We start from the raw sequence: 17,228 nt of genomic DNA, 5'->3' as shown, positions 1-17,228 counted from the left end.
TTCAAATAAATTAAGACTACAGAGAGTAAACAGAAATGAGTCCTAAAGGGGCTTTTGACTTGACATGGTAAAACTGTTCAGTCTTCCAGTATAGCTTCTTTTTCCCCCTCTTCGTATGTTTGACTACTTGCATCTGATCTACAGCTGTCTTCCTGTAGCACATAAGACTATGGAAGTTATTTTCCTGCTGAACTAGCAGTAAGAACCTCAGTATTTTGGTTGGAATCATCTACCTCCCCTGACTGGGCAGTTTTTTATGCAATGCTATCAGTTCTTACACACAGAACAGAACATACATGACATACTTCTCCTTCCAGTGGTCTCCCTGCTGGGCTTACCTYAATAACCTACATAACAAACATTTGCACTTCATTTCACAGGTTTATTGAAGTGTAAAGGATTAAAYAGTGCAGAATATAACAGATAGAAAGTAGCTGAGCAATGCTCCACCTGGCACAGGGACATTTTGGCATTACCTGTCCATAATCAATTTCCAGCGGGTAAAATTTTTTTGGATATTTAGTGAAGTTCTTTGAATGCCAAGAATTTCCAGTTTTCTCTTCGTACAARTTTAGGAAGTGCTCAACAGCATCCTCTTTTGATGGCATCTGCTCCAGCTTGTTACTCCCGATCACAGTGCCCACGCGACCCCACGATCTGAACACCCAGTACCTAGAGAAGCAAAATGTGAGAAAAGAACAGACATAAGATCTCTGGCTCTAGATTTTGGTCCAGATGAAACTGATCCCGCATCAACCATGTGGTTGTGTGAGAATCACCCATTTGCATACCATTAATACAGTAGCTGTTTTGTCAGAGTTACTACACAGACATAATGGAAGATGTTCTCTATCAGCGGCTGCAGGAGAGCAACAAAAGTAAACGGTCACCACAGAGCGTGTGTCCAAGCACTAGTGTAAAAAAAACCCCAGAGTGAACACATCAGACCAATAATCCTGAAGATAAATACATACATTGTAGGAAAGAAGTGGCTATTATCCCTTCAGTCTTAATGTTCAGACTATTAGGGCCATTTCTTCGAAAAACAGACACTATGCATCTTTAAGCCTATGACTCAAAATCCTAGAGTTYAGACTCAGAAAAACCTATTAAAATAGAAGTAATTCAAGTCTTTGACTGTATTATTGACACTACCTTGGGTAAGCATCCTTATTATTGTATGGATAAAAACAACTAAATAAAAATAAACAAAACAAAAAACTCACCACACCTTTCCAATCTGTCAGGTAGAAAATGTCCTGTCCTGAGTCACAGATCAGATACAAACTCCAAATATAGGAGTCAGTAAAAGCTGATTATGGACAAGGTAACGTGCAACTAAATCCAGAGCTGAAACAAGGTCATTGCTGACAGCAATTAACTTTCCTGGATTACTGTGCATCCCTTACTTGCTTGGAGGACCAGTAGCATTAAGATAGATCTCTCTCCACTTCTTCATCTGTTTTCAGTAATGCAACCCCTGGCCAGCTCTGCTATGTGTCAGGTGAGACCGGAAAGCTAAAGACATCACTGTTCCCTGACCAATTTCAGTGCATTTTTTAAGCCTCATGATACCAATTCAGAACTATATAACAGTACTACCAGAATCTGGTTTTGTTTCCCAAGATGACAGCTCTGCAATTAGAAGAGAAAAGTAAATGGAAAATAAGGGAGTGATTCTCAACATGGCAGATTTCACCGGCCCTCCTATCAGCCAGTGAACCTAATCATACCAACTTCATGTCGCTTGAGCATCCCAGGATGTGGGAATGAACACTTCTAGGTGCAGTTCAGTAAACTTGCTCACCTCCTAACTTTGGCTTCGTCAATACCACAAAGAAAAGTCTACATACAGAGCAGGGATCTCCCCAGCAGGATACAGATAGATGCATATAGTAAAAGTATGTATCTCCTCAAAGACATTTTAACTAATATTTTGCTTTTATAAAAAATACAATCCAATATGTATTGGAGAAAAATGAATATAAGTATTTCCAGAAAAAGCTAAACTTACCTGCTCTCTCTATCATCCTCTAGCAGTTGCAGTTTATAGTAAGAATTTGTTCCTTTCACAATATCTACTAGCCCAAGCGTGGCACTGAAAATCTTTCCACCTTTTTCAAAGACATGAGCAGAATCCTCCAAACCTACAGAGAAAACAATCAAAAAAAATAGAACCCACAGGTGGTTACATATTAACTTCCAATAAGTCTCTGTTCTGAATGTGTGTTCACCCATATGTTTCATATAGTTATGCAAATCTTAACAAAAATACTGGAAAAATAATGATCATATGCTCATTCTATACTACTTGAGACATGCTTTCTTTCTAATAAATTGCAAGCATGCAATTTTGAGATATACTGGAGTAAATCTCAACCCCAGATTGAGGAAAATGGGGGGAGAGGGAGGAGAAGTCAGAACTGTTGACAATCTAAAATCTAGTATTCGACAATGCATAACTAACTAGAGAAGTTCTTGAGAGGGTTTTGCAGGTATCCAAGAAGAAAACGGACTGAAAAGCTTAGGGCTAGCCACAGACRTAGTACAAGTTCTGAGAAGACCCGCCATGCACTGTAGGTTTGGAAAGTAGCACGAACTGCCCCCCAAAAAAGCTTGAGCCCAGATGCAGCTTTTCACATTAGACCTGCAGCTTCTGCTGGCTGAGCTTTCGTTCCCTCTACTGACAGGTGGCACAAAGCTGAAGTAAGTGTGCTCCTTAGTTTCAGCTGGCCTGAAAATAGCACTAGAAAATGCTAGACATTCAAATTTGGGCATTAATGTCCTTACTTTGATAGAAAGAAAAAGCAGTTTAAAAACTCAGCTTCCACTTTCATGATTAGAAATCCAAACCCCTTATACTTTCACCAAAAAAACAAAACAAATTTTGCAAGTGGTCACAGCCATATCTATCACTCACCAGAATCAGGATCAACTGCTGCTCCACCTTTAACCGTTAGCTTCATTTTCTTTTCAGACTTGCTAGGACCTGAAGGGAAAGGGAGTTAAGCTTTCTTCCAGGCACACAATACAAAGTTTGAACTCCAAATTTGAATTGAACCAACATTTACATCCTCAATTTGTGCAGTTATCACCCTAAAAGACTATCAAATCAGATTCCTTGCATAAGAACAGTAAGACTTCAATGGCTTTTCACCTGGCTTTAGGAGCTAATTTACACCCCTCCCCACATCACATTATAATTTAAATGAAAGACAAGACCACTTTGTTAATCACCTTGTTCCTCTTTGACCTTCCCAGCACTCTTCGTATTTGGTGGCTTACTGCACTTCCCATCCACAGACACCTCCTGATACTCCATTTTCACCTCTGCACCCCAAGGCGAAAGTGCATGGAGAGAGAGAAGCTCCTGAAAGCCCTTGCTGGAGGATTTCACATCCTGAAGAAACTCCTCTGAGACCACACGGACTTTGGCCTCTTTCACTTCTTCCATCTTCTTGTTCATTTTCTCCACGTCCTCTGCAAAGGTAGGATGGGAGAAGGAGAGAAAGAACATCAGATTTCAGAGTTTAGCCTCCACCTCTGGCCATAATTCATGGCCATGTAATGGTATGAGGAAATGCAGCTCCACCATATTCTGGATTCACTATGTTCTTTGGAAAGCAAAAGCCCCAGAAGCCGAAAGCGGCAGCCTGCACTAGAACAGGAACAACCATATTTTACCTTGCAGGTCTAGGTATCTTCCTCTCCTGAGGCTGGGCTGAAGCTGTACAACCCCTCCCGGGCTGTCCAGCAGGTAGTACCCAGTACAGGACTTCCAAGTCCAACACAACACGAGAACAGGTCCATAGCTGCCAGCAGAGGAAACCTGGTTCAGCCACACAGCCCCACCGAGCTAGGGGGCTGCTGCTTTTGAGCACCCATGGCTGGCTCTCCAGCTTCCCTAAAGCAAGTGCAGGCAGACTCCACAAATCCACAGTGCCTTTTGTCTGACTGAGGGCAGCCAGCACACTGCCACAGTCTGCGCACAGAGACCTGAGCTCCAGTTGTTGCAAATCTGATAGAGCCTTACTGCACAACCCGCAGGATTAAGGCGCTAGCTAAGTAAAACTCAAACAGCATACATCTGTCTTYACCTTTCCAAGCACACTAAGGCCATGTGTGCACACAAACACGTGCCCTCATCCAAACATAATTCAACAGAAAGATGAGGACAGTGTGTCCTGTCCAACCCACTCAGTTCTGCTACCAAGCTACCAATAATCAAAGCAAGGCTGCTCACTCTGTGTGCTGATGCACAAGGTGGCCTTGTTAGCGCTTCCTGTCATCTTTCCTCCCAGATCCTCCACAATGCTCTTCACCTCCTCCTTGTTTTTGGACAGCTTTCCGAGAACCAAGATCTTCATGTTCGTCAGTGGTTTATCTAGGGGTTTGGAAACAACATAGTATGTTACCAACAGGCACAGAGCTCCCCGGACAAATAACAAACACAACAGGACAGAATGCTACAAGCTCAGGAAAATCATCCCGGGGGAGGAGACAAGGGTCTAAACAGATGTGACCTGTGCTAAGCACGCAGGAGGACAGCTCCCTTTCATTTACGAAAGGCCACAAAGCCCAGCATCTGACAACATACAAAGGTTCCTAGGGAAGGGGAGGAAGACAGCGAAGATGGATACGTAGCTGCACTATTTGCCTGCAACTTTATCATTCTGCTTTGGCATGGTGCTACTGGAGACCCTGCACTGCTTCTATCTTCCTTCAATGTCAGGACAGCGTGAGAGAAACTCACTGTAACATGAAAGCTCCTGCTTCTTCAAAAGTAAATCTATTTTTGAAGAGCTGGAAAAGGAAGATCGTCTCTCACGCAACACTGTGTTCCCACATGTTATACAATACTTTTTGGTCTTGATCTTACAGACAGCACAGGTTGTAAATCAGCTGGATCATGCAAACTCCATAACAAGTCAGGAGCAATCTGGTAACCAACTGGGGCTCCATCACATTATAATGCAAACACTGATGCAATGAACTTTGCAACACAGGCAGCCCAAGGACACTGGAAATGTCTAAGAGCGCACCTGTGCTGTTGAAGATAAAYGGTATCGACTTCGGTTTACAAATCGAGTTTGTCTGKTTTTTTTAATATAAATTAGTTAGGCTGCTAGCAACCACGTAACCCAAGTTTAATTCCAGTCAATAGCTTGAGTTTCCACTTTGAGCACACTGGAGCTGGAATCAACTTGCTAATCAGAACCAAGACCTAGGCTATTTTATCTTCATTTCTACAGTAACATAATTTGGCTAAAATTAGTGGGACAGAACTCCTCTCACCTTTTTCACCATATAGCAATAACCCCTTGCTCCCCAAAACTATGGCCAGGACTAAACTAGTTGAATAAGTCAGTCATCACAGTTCTTAGCCGACAGGCCACATCATTAGAACAGGCAACTCACTCCAACAGCCTACGTGAGATTGCTGAAACCTGACCTTTTGCCACTTTGCAGGGTGGAGACAGCATATCTATTTTGCACAATGGAGGTCAGTAGTTGGTAAAGCCAAATCTAAATAAAGGATTTTAAATAACCTCTTTTCCATAAAACTTAACACTGCATGTGGCGTATCTGGTACTGTGGATGTTCCCAAAAGCAGCTAAGCAAGAAGGGATTTCACAGCAGCTCCTGGAACATGCAGATTTTGGAACATGGGCCTCAAAGCTTTTGATCCATTGCAAGCACATCATTCCCTCACCACCACCAAGTGCCTGAAATAATTTCCAAGACAATAGCCAGGATCCTGAGTGTATCCCCAGAAAACACACCATAACAGAGTCTACCTATGCTAGAAAGACAAAGCTCAAGAAACTCTACCATGGCGTGTCTGGAGAGCTCAGGCTGTTTGGAGGCAGGAAGAGAACAGCAGACAGCGTGTCTGCCCAGGATGGCATRTAAGTCTGGCCAGAAGTTGCATTACACACTGTCCTGAACTCCTGGAAGGAATATATCACTTCAGCCAAAGGAAGACGTTTCAATCTTGTTGGACCCAGAGGCAAAGGTTCTAAGAAACACACTCTCCTCTACCAGAAGTCCTGTTACAAGACCTGATACTCGCCCTTCTTCTCCATTTCCCTAACAGGGCAGCCCCAACTCCAAAAATTTACCAGTAATGTTTTCTTGTCCAGTAGGTCTTATTCTGACYTATGTCCAGCTAGTGGCTTACCTCTGGGTGTGGACACGGTCTCTGTCAAAGGAGCAGATGCAGATGGAGGAGGCACAGAATTCACAGTTGCAGCCTCTGGGGGGAATATCCTGTCCTGCTTTTTACACTTAAATTTCTTGAGATAGGGAATTTCCCGAAACTCCTGTGCGATGGAAGCACAAGTAGAGTTAACCCCCCCCTAAATACTACTATAAGACTTAAAGACTAAATCTAGTATTGGCCAGATCTTAGTATTTACTCAGAAAGGATTTCTGAGACATTGATACTAAAGTAGGCAAATACTCATTTTACTGACTGAGAAAACAAAGCTAGAAGGAGGAAAAAGACTGGTTTCAAGTCAAACCAGCAACATCTCTTTCAATTCAGCATTACTGGAAAACATTTTGTTATCCATTAGCTGCGTTTCAGTGGATCTTCCCACTGTCACAGCTGTTGACAGACTCAGCAAATTCGGCTCTTTAGCATCCGACAGCACCTGCTTATTTGACCTCTTTACAAGAAGTAACACTAGTTAAAAAAAAAAATGTGCTACAGATTGTCAAATTCACAGTAAACACCCACCTTTGGGATTATCCAGTCTTTCCTGTTGGGCGTCTGTGTTTTAGCAACACACTTAGTCCAGGCAGTAATATCCCCTGAACAGTAATAYGCATCACTCTTGAATACAAACTGCCCCTTACACTCCTCACAGGGAAGCAGAGCTCCAAATGCCATCCCATCTGCTACTCGGTCCAAAATCTACAGCAGCGAAGAATGCAAAACAGGTCATGGCAGAAACAGAGTGGAAGCCCGCATACTACATTACACTGGGTTGGACAAGAGGAAAAAAAATGTATGTTTGCTGGCACACAGATGTAGACATTTCCAGCACTTTGTCATGTGTACATTGCATATAAACCAACACACTCAAGGCTATTTGGTTTACCCTGCCTTTACGACACGACACTACGTTTCCCCAGTCATGCTGTATCTGCTCATAACTGCRACTTGCAACCTCTCCTATCTGGACTCTGCACACAAGACAGCACACCTACTACACTGCACCTGACCAGGCAACAGTGCAGAAATAAGTCTTAATAAGTACATGCCATGACCAGCTTGCTCTTGAAGAGCCAGTAGCAACAAAATACAGACYAGTTTGTGCATGGCAGAATAGGAGCACATCACTGAGATCAGGAACTGAATTGGGTATCAGACATCACCACGTGGCTCCTTCATAAGCATTATAACAGTATCATCAGMGTCTAGGGACAAAAGGACTAGGTTTTACACTCAATTTCTGTCTGCAGTGTTATTCTAGAAAAATGCTTCAGATCTATGGACCTTGCAGCAGTATCAGTTTGGGTCAACTTCACCAATTCAAGGATCCAGTATACAGGCAAAGCAACTACGCCTCAACTCACGGCATTCTCCCCAGAAGGCACTTCCTGCTTGTTGGCGATCAGCAGCTCTTTCAGGTCATTAGTGGAACAGATCTTCCTCAGCTCATCCTTGATGCCCCAAATCAGCTCTGTCTGCTCCTGTTGACAAAAGCTGCCAGTTTAGGCACCTGCAGTCTATCATCATCATCTATAAACAACACTCCTGAAATTGCAGTATGTGGACAAGGGTTCAACAAACCCATGGTATCTTAAGCACAGCCCATGAGATGAGGAGTACCAAGAACCGGCAGCTTTACTGAAATGGAGTCACACGCTTTACTCCAAACACCCAAAACAGGTCTTTACTTCAGATTTCAGTATGAATGTAAGAATGTACCACAACTGCAACATATTTTGTTGCTTCTCAAGACCACACATGGGATGGACAACCCTGTAAGATTCTGTATATACCAGTGCTTGTCATGTACACATGCAAAAAATGCCACAGAGTAACATTTACTGCACTATCCCACAGAAAGAGATAAAAATTATATTAACAAGACAGCCTGGTTTTCAGGTAGAGTAGAATCTGTGTTTCTATCACACTTTTACCTTTGGTGAGTTCCCAAAGCCTTTGTAAATGTCACTTCACTAGTTCACACTACAAAAAGTAGAGATGTTGATTTATCCAAGCCATGCAATAAAACAGAAAAAGTCACAAATCCTGATAGGTGCTCTCCTTGTTCTAAGYCATCAGAGCAGAAGAAGAACTTCTGCAGAACAGTCAGCTCAAGCACTGCAGATAAGTCCATACGTTCTTTTGAGTCTTCCCAAAGGTGACAGGGTTGGGCAGCAAAGAAGCATCCTAAAAATATCTCAGGTACTGTCTGAATGTGTTTTGTCATCATCTGTACTCAAAGATGAAGCCTACTCTGCAACAGCTGGTTGCCAGTGTGTTGAACTCCGTCCTCCGGTGTCAATGGTCACGCTTGATGAAATACTGCTAAAAAACCCATTAAGTGAATGTGGGCCCAAAGTTAATCTTGATCCTCAAATTAACTTGATCTGTCCTAAATGTCTGCATTCCAGCACCAAAAGCCAGATAATGCCCCATCTATGCTTTGCTAAGAATTAAGCTACCATCACAAAACAAGAAAAAAAAAATCAAAGGCAAATGCACAATTTTTCTACAGCTCTATTTAGACTTCAATTTCAGTAAAAGCTGCTGTTCATTTTTCTCTTGGAGAACACCTATGTCAAACTTTCAACAAATACAAAGTTCCTGAAGCTCCCTCAGAAATTCTTCCCACAATATTCTAGAAAACAAAAGATAGAAAGCTGTGATTTATCACACTTCCTACTCAAGAACAGAACACAACTCACCAGAGGGTAAAAAGGTATGATTTCTCATTAATCTAGTCAACACTCCATTTCTGTTTAATTTTTATAATGAGCTGCTTATTCAGTCCCCAACTCTGCTGCAACAGTATTCAGTCTCCAAATTTCAGCCACTACAACCAGACAGTACAGGAAAGACTACAGAATTAATTTCCTTGAGAGAAAAGATGCTTAACCTAATCTATTTGAATCCAATAAACACAAGTCCTAGAGTTTTCCTTCYTGATCTTTCGGAAGACAGCTTCAGGGTGAATTACCTTCAGCAAAGCCTTCATGAAAGAGAATCCTGTGTGCCAGGACACAAGGACCGGCTGCCTCCTGTGTTGCAATTCTGTTTTAATTAGTGCCTGACACTATGCTCTAGGGCAGTTTTACAGAACCAATTAGCTAAAACTCACCTTCAGCAGTTTCTCCTGCTTTGATTCTTTGTCTTTTTCTTTTTTCTGTTTCTTTTTCGCAGTCACATTTCCATCTACCTCTTCTCCTTTTCTCTTTCTAATATAGGAGAAAACAACAACAACAAAAAGAACACACACATACACACACACATGAAGTATTTCAAGTGACTGTCCAGCAGTTACCAGAGCTCACTTTGCTGATATCTGCAGAGGCTTGGCTTTCCTGAATTTTAGCAGGCAAGCTCTTTTTTTTAATTCCTCCATGCTAGATTTTAGACATGTACTTGGCTCTGCAAAGAAAAAGCCTTGATCAGGTCGGTGCACATAGAGCTATTCCCACAGGATAACTGTTTGATCTGGCAAAACACAAAATACTACAATATCTGGACTTCTAGGTATATTCATCTACACCTTTATTAGCTACTCCAAAGGCATATTTAAAAATCACTGACTGTATCTAAATACACCTCTCCAGATAATCAGAGGAACTATAGCAAGGTAAGTTAAAAGACTACCGTGTCTTTCAGCTGTTTGACTTTTCAGCTCAGACAGTACATTCTTTTGAAATAAATGACAGCAAACATAGCAACTTGAATAAGCCAGCACACTGGGAAAACTARGTATTTCCCACCTAATTTCTCTTTAGACAGGAGTTAAGTCTCTGAAATCAGATAGGAAGTAGTTTCTGCTTGTAAGCTACTTTCAGGCTGATACCAGTTTCACGGCATGCTACTGCACAGTTGTATGAGGAATTTTATTGTTATTTAGCTGGGGCCTTAGAGCTGTGCAGTGAGAATTTGAGAAAGCTTTGCTCAACACAGACTGGAGAGAAGAGGAAGCCAAATTAAACACAGGAGGATTTCAGCAGATTTCAGAATGACAAAAGACCTCAGCAGACAATCGCTTATGTTTCCAGAGACAGGTGACATCCTCTTGGTCTGCCTGGTTTCAAAATACATCAATACCAATAGTGAAAACACGCAGTGATTTTATTTATGAGGAAATAAAGGGAAATTTTACCCCACTTGAGCCAGGAGGGACCCAGAACTTGACAAAGAGCATGAATACAGTTCGGACATCGTGCTTAGTTTTGAGAGAGCTGCTATCATTTAGGAACGTCAGCCAGGTTTCCTTTTAAGAAAGAATCTGTAGCTTAACTTTATAAATGGCAGTTGATGGTTAAGACAAAGTTAACATCCTCTGTAACTCTTCTACTCTCAAACATTTCACCTTCTAGCTTTGCTACCTTTAGACTGACCTAGTACTAAAGCTTATAAGATATAAAGCTGCAGGATGATATTAAGAGCACTCTCCTTGAAGGCTCAGACATTAGCAACCTGTAAGTTCTAGCAAAACTGTCCTGGGCCTAAGATTAGGCCAAATTCTAATTTTACTTGCAACTGCTACCAGTAGCCCTTCATTAGCATCTCCAACCAAAGCATAAACCAAACCACTCTGCAAATCCTGAAGGTGCTAATTTTGTAGAAGATTCTTCCTTTCAGCTGTTCTCCAGCAAGTCTGAGGGGGCTAACATCGCAAGTTACCCTGCTTCAGAAGACACAGGAAAGAAGCATCACTCAGCTACCACCAAATTCTGACATTTCACAAGAAAAGTTACATATTGTTTGCCGAGGTGTGCAAGYATGACCGAGGGTGGCAGGGCTGGGTACAGCTCAAATGCCTTGCCTTCAAACCTCCCCAGAACAGGCAAACTGCACTCTCCTCTCTTCCTGCTCCAGTGCCTGCAAGAGGCAATCCCAGAGCGCTCGCTAAGCCCACAAAGTACAACGTGTTAACCACAGGGATCACAACTTCGTGAAGTTTTAAATCAGTCACAGATATCCATCATTGCCTGGGAAAAACATACCAGCTCAAGGGCAGAGCGCTGCGAAGCCTTATCAAGCCAGAGGTCTTAATGACRTAAGCATTTATGCTGGGCGCTCAAGAACTGGGTTGAACAGGGCCCAGTACCTGAAGTGCCTCTCCCTGGGCAGCCTGGCTCCAGTAAGCCAAGAGTCACTCCTGTGCAGTAACTTGTCTCCTGTTCAAAAGGAGATGAGGCAGCAGGCAAGCTGCTGGAAGCCAACCGCAMTGCTGAGAGGCCCCAGGACCAAGGGAAAGCATCCAAATCCCATCAGCAACACTCACTCACAACAGCTTCTCCTCAGGGTCGGGGTGGGGGCAGTAGGCAGCCCTCCCCTGACAGGGCAATTACTGTACCTGTTCCAGCCACACGAGCAAACTGCACAGCAGGAGCAATCATCTGGATTGCAGGCAGAGGAGTAAAGCTGTCAGTCACCATCCTCTCTTTCATCAGGAGGCTGGCTTTGCCAGAGACTTAGCAAGCACTAGCTATCATTTTATACAGCCCAGAAAAGAGAAGACCAAAGCAGAATTTGTCTCACACGTGTATCTACAAGCCACAGATGGGAAGTTTTAGAACAACTGATGAAATACACACTCGCTGGCTGACACATGCATTCATTTCCACTCCTGTGCCCAGAACCAGACGCTGCATGTTGTGAGCAGCAGCCAGGTGCTACTGTATATACTCTCCCACTGGGGAAGGGTCAGTCTTCACATATGCAACAGGTACAGTTCAACAACAGCTTGCTTAAAAAGACCACTACTTAATGGCCTACACAAATCACCAGGTAGGAAGTATGCTTCTCCCTCGCTTATGCAGTTTATTTGACAGACAACTATTTTTTCAGCTGACCCTTAATACCTTTGGCTCAAGCAGCCAGCCTAAACAGAAGAAGGTCAGTGGAGCRTAAGAGCCAGCCAACACCTTCATGGTTGAGGGGCTTGCTCATGTAGTGCTTGGAAAGCAGGAAAGATGAGAGGTCCTGCTGCTTTTCTGACACAAGGTCCTGGTTTACATTACTCTACCTCACCAGTTTAAGCTTTTTTCCATTGCYGTTCTAGGCTCTTATTTACCCAGTGACTTGGCAAACTACACTGTGGTCTATCTTCGCAAAGCCTTCATAGTTTGAATAGCATCCCAGCAGTGGCCCAGGAAAGGAGAGGCAGGGCAGACAAGAGAAACACTTGCACAGTCAAACTTCTAATGCTGTGCCAAAGATCTGGGAGAAAACTAAAAATATCCTTCTTAAACTCATGCACTGCTTTAGGACAAAGCAGAGCACTCACCCCTGCACCAAAAGCAGAGGACTACTTGAAAGGTTGCAAGTAAATTAAACCACTGAACTACTACTTATATCCTGCAACACACACGGAAGCAAAGTGCCTGTGTGAAAAGATGGCAGGTTGCCTGGCAGCAACACATGGTTCTTCRCACTCAGAAATATCACAGCCTGCAGTCATTCAGCTGAGTTAGCAGAGAAGCGAGGCACCTAGCAAGTGCTCCTCGGGGAGCCTTGTCCATACGATACTGCAGGACCCTTCCCATGGCACCCCCAGCATGGCTGAATGTTTCTGGAGCAATTGTTTCCYAGCTGAGCATAAAGTGCAAAAGCTTAATGGTAGCATCTCAACAACACACAGGTCACACATTCTGCTCCGTTACCAGCAGCTAAGGATGACATTCAGATCGTCACAAGGTTCTGAACAACACTCTGTGTCCATTAGATATGCACCTGGAGGACCAATGCCAAAAAAAAGCACAGACTGACATACCTAGGTTTTCTCAGAAGCGAACACTGGCCTCACTAGACAATTTCACACTGAATCCTGGTAAAAGTAGAGGTGAATTCAGTCTATGATGCACATGGACAAGCCTGAAGTCTTACAAAGACCAGTTCTTTTCTGTTTGTAGACCCCAGCAACACTTCATGTTCCCTCCTTCACAGGAACTATGCAACAGTGGCTTGCATTATGAACTGTAACTCAAATTTAAGTTACTTCATAAACAAGCAACAAAAGCCTTCATTAACAGAGAAAGATTGACCAAAGCTAAGCAGCAATCTKGAAGGTCTTTTCTGTCACTAAAATTTCTAGCTAGAGGCTGTTAGCAGAACCTGTAATACAAGGCAAYGAATTTTCAGTTTTAGCATAAAAGACTGGGCAAACAAAAGCATCCAAGCATCAGTACTATTCAGCCRATACACACTATTATCAGATTCAGTGCCTGTCACACAGTTCAACAGTTCATAGATAAGACATATCAAGTCAATTCTCTAACAAGTGATTAGAGCAGAGAAACCATCACTGATAACAGCATCACACAGACACAAAGTCCAGCATCTATTTGTACAAAAAACATTTTATGGCTGAAAGCCCTGCATCAGTTTGCTAAGTCACAGCTGCTGCTCTCTGCGCTTTCTCTCTGCAGTCAGAGGGGCACTAGGATTGCCAACTCCTAGTGATGGGAAACTTGGGAAACTTATCTGCTGCCTTCTGCTTAATACCATGAGAATGRCCAGCGCCTCCAACAACCGTTACTCATTTTAAGAGACGCACATTAATGCTAAAAACACCTTTATCACAGATGCATTTGAAGACAAGTAATAGCTCCTTTAGACAACACGCTCTTACATTCCCTACATACCCTTCACTCTTGACAGCTGGAAGCTGCTTCTTCAGAGTTTCTTTATCTTCAGCTTTCAAGATCCCGAAGCCTAGGAGTTGAGTGGCCCCATACGTCGGGAGGAAGCCCAGCTCTGCTCGACGGCTCACAAAACAGTCCGGGTGGTACCAGTTATCTATCATTCCCAGCTGTGGCTTTTCAGGATGCACCATCTTCTTGGAAATTCGGATCTGGCCCTGAGGCAGGTTAAAGCACACAAGAGCAATAGTTAGGATGCCCTAGAAAGGGCAAGATGTTAATAAGCTCATCAAACATAATTCCTAAACAGCTGCAGAACAGCAATGTTTCCTCTATCAAAACCTGTAACTTTTAATAAAGCCTTGTCACTTAAGCTCCTCTGTTTTTCTGAATATTTCTTCTGAGTTGAATTTCTTCACGTATATTTCAGTTTGAAAGAAATGCTCTCAACTGAGCCAAAGCTGAAAACCCAGCCTTTTACTGCTTTAAATAGTTTTCTGCTCAAAAAAACACTCCAACAGGTGAACGCCTCGTAATCCTTACTCACTCAACTTCCCAACTCCCAGCAAAGTTGGGCAAGCAAAGCTCGYGTGACCAAAGCCTACGCAGGGAACTCCAAAAGCTAACTTTACATCCCTAACACTGAGCRTATGCATCAGAGAGATCCAAAAATTTGTGAACTTCTCATCCCATCTTACTGCAAATTACTTTTCAGATTCCAACAACTACATGTTTTAGGTGTTTAGATCCAGTCCTTCACACTCCAGTACAGGTATGTCCACATAGCAGACACCAATGCTTCTGCAGACAGGAACACACCAGAACTGGTGTTTAGACCTGCACAGGTGAGGGCCATTCACATCCATCAGTACAGAGAGGCTCAGAGCTTCATTTTGCCAATGCTGATTAAAAGCAGAGCACTGAAACATGCTCAGCCACAAGGCAGGATGCACTGTTAATGAGCTGCATCGCTGGTTTTGTATGCCTCCACAGTTAATACAGCTACACTGCACATCAACAGAACCGTTCTTGTTGAGGGAGAAGAAGCAGCTGACACCTATGACATGGTCCAACAAGCAGCAAAAGCTACAGTGTGTGGTGGCTTTCTCGCCACGGAAATGCTGGCGTGCGGCACTGCAATCTGCTCCCAGGCCCAAGTGAAAAAGAAGCATCAACGGTTCTGAAGCCCAGGCTCCAGACAGAGGGATGCCTTTTCTGACAGCTGTCCAGGATGCAGCTGCTCTCTACACTCAGAGCTGCAACTCTGCAAGTGCCCTCCATATGCAAGACAGACAGGAAGCAATTATTAAAGCCACTGTTTGAACTGGGACTAGTGGGGGAAAAGACAAGAGCTGGAAAACTGAAGGAAAGCTCCTCACCTTTTCTATTTTCTGTTCACAGCCTTTGCAAGTACTTCTGTTAGACTTGGCATATTCTGCAGCAAAGTCATTTAGGCTTGTTTCAGCCTTGCCACCTCCTTCCTGGTCCCCTCCTTTTCCTGGAGCACAAAGGCAAATACAGAGTTTGGCTTTAAAAGGCATTCTTCATTATTATTATCTGTCTCAGATTGTTATAAGTCTGGATTAATAAACCCCTGTGTTCCAGCAAACCATCTGCCAAGAATCTGAATACAGAGTAAAAATAAATCAGTCCATGCTCAGAAGTACTTTTAGAATATGAAGAATTTTTATGCAATCAAGTAGCAATTGTAGAGGGCTGCTTGCCGAAGGAGTTTTGAAGACTTTCCAAAGTGCACAGAGCTGACCTTTTTAACCTCTTTTATAGAGAGGTATAAGAATTTACTGTATCAATAGAATTTACTATCAAAGAATTTACTGTACCAGTAGTCATAAATAGCCATGCTTCAAAACAGAACTCTTCAAGTGCTAGTTCCCTTTTATTTTCATATTATTACACTTCAGCGGGTAGACAATCCGCTGGTAGACACCAATGGAGCTATTCTTGTTGAGGGGGAGGAAGAAGCTGACACCTATGACATGCTCCAACAAGTAGCAAAAGCTACAGCTTGTGGTGGCTCTTCCCAACTGCTAGTTTCCTTTTATTTTCATATTATTACATTTCAGTGTGTAGACAATCTAAAACCTCCCAGCATCCTCAGTTTATACAGAGATTGGGTGGATTTAGTCTGTTCTGTACCCAGATCCTTCCCACTTGCTTCCCTGACTCATTAGCTGACCATGTAACAATTTCAAAGAGCCACCACATCCATATATTACAGTGAAGGTATCATTAAAATAACATACTGCAAGAGCATTTGTTAACATTAAGGAACTGAAACCAAAATACATCAGTCATGAAAACAAAAACATCTGTCAATGCATCTGCCAACTGCCTTGTTTCTTCTTTTCTGGTTTCACAGGCTAGACCATATTGCCAGCTTCCTAGTCTGCAGCATGCTGCCACCACCACAATTCTGCCCATGTCATTTCCTAAAGGGACACAGCGATCAAATAACCACAATCTGCCACGAGCTTGGCAACAGAAAGGATGTTTTTTGTTGAACCTCTAAACATCAGGACACCTCTGCTTACCTCCTCCAGGTCCTCCAGTTTCAATGGCTTTCTTGATTTTCTCCTGGTCCTCCCATCGGAGCTCAGGGAAGCCATCAATGTCTGCGTGGGACACAATTCGAGCCCGCTTCCAGAAGCAGCTATAGTGATGCCAGTGAGGGACTTTGCCATCAAACATGGGCGACTAGGAAGAAAGCGAAAGTAGGTCAAGATGAAATAACTCAGGCAGATTAACACGGAAAAGAAAAAAAAAAGACAAAATGGAAGTATCTGGGTAAACTTAAATATTTTTTTCCCCCAATTAAAAGATACCTGCAATTTAGGAAAGAGTCTAGGAAGGAAATCCAGCGTAACAGATAAGGTGCCTGTGGAAGGTACCACAGGACATGCACACAGGAAGAGAGTTTACCCAGATTAAGCAGCTTGCCACCCTACCGCTTAGCCCTTCTACATTACCCAAAATAAAAAAGCTTGTGGCCTCAGCGTGGCTACACCACCCCCGAGCAGACGAGGACAGGTTTCTTCTCAAGGAGAATCAAGCCACGTCGGGGGCGAGCAATCAGAACACAGACTGGGTGAATCCCCCCCCCCAAACAGCACTCGGCTCATCTCCTACAAGCTCCCGCCGAGGGAGCTGCGGGAGGCACGGGCAAAACTCAGGGGAAGCGCTAGAGCCCAGCACAGCTCCGCGTCCGGCCTGAAGCACCACGTAACTCCCCTCACAGGCGGCAAACCCGGAGCGCCCTGCCTCATCCTCGCCTCACCGGCGAAGCGCTCAGCTTGCTCCCGACTCCGGCGCGCACGGCACCGGCCCGGCTCCGTTCTGCTCACCAACCCGGCGCGGCCCGGCCC

The 17,228-nt window shown here is 43.5% G+C and overlaps 1 protein-coding gene across 1 annotated transcript in view; it reads right to left on the bottom strand.

Moving 5' to 3' along the window:
- Positions 1 to 16,556, bottom strand: part of PARP1 (poly(ADP-ribose) polymerase 1) — a 28,499-nt gene extending 11,943 nt beyond the window's left edge. Inside the window, exons 1-12 of the mRNA XM_085311483.1 lie at positions 16,398 to 16,556; positions 15,225 to 15,343; positions 13,849 to 14,063; positions 9,339 to 9,435; positions 7,585 to 7,701; positions 6,743 to 6,919; positions 6,182 to 6,323; positions 4,244 to 4,384; positions 3,238 to 3,480; positions 2,921 to 2,989; positions 2,015 to 2,147; positions 477 to 672 (exon numbers count right to left, since the gene is read on the bottom strand). Coding sequence (XP_085167609.1) covers positions 477 to 672; positions 2,015 to 2,147; positions 2,921 to 2,989; positions 3,238 to 3,480; positions 4,244 to 4,384; positions 6,182 to 6,323; positions 6,743 to 6,919; positions 7,585 to 7,701; positions 9,339 to 9,435; positions 13,849 to 14,063; positions 15,225 to 15,343; positions 16,398 to 16,554 — 1,806 coding nt within the window. The 5' untranslated portion in view covers positions 16,555 to 16,556. The remainder of the gene's footprint in view (positions 1 to 476; positions 673 to 2,014; positions 2,148 to 2,920; positions 2,990 to 3,237; positions 3,481 to 4,243; positions 4,385 to 6,181; positions 6,324 to 6,742; positions 6,920 to 7,584; positions 7,702 to 9,338; positions 9,436 to 13,848; positions 14,064 to 15,224; positions 15,344 to 16,397) is intronic.
- Positions 16,557 to 17,228: the final 672 nt, after the last annotated feature.

This window comes from Rhea americana, unplaced genomic scaffold (genome assembly GCF_003343005.1).
Source record: "Rhea americana isolate MKP2758 unplaced genomic scaffold, rheAme1 scaffold_109, whole genome shotgun sequence".
NCBI lineage: Eukaryota > Metazoa > Chordata > Aves > Rheiformes > Rheidae > Rhea > Rhea americana.
Note: the sequence above shows the minus strand (reverse complement) of the source record. Positions and strands in the feature narration are given on the sequence as shown.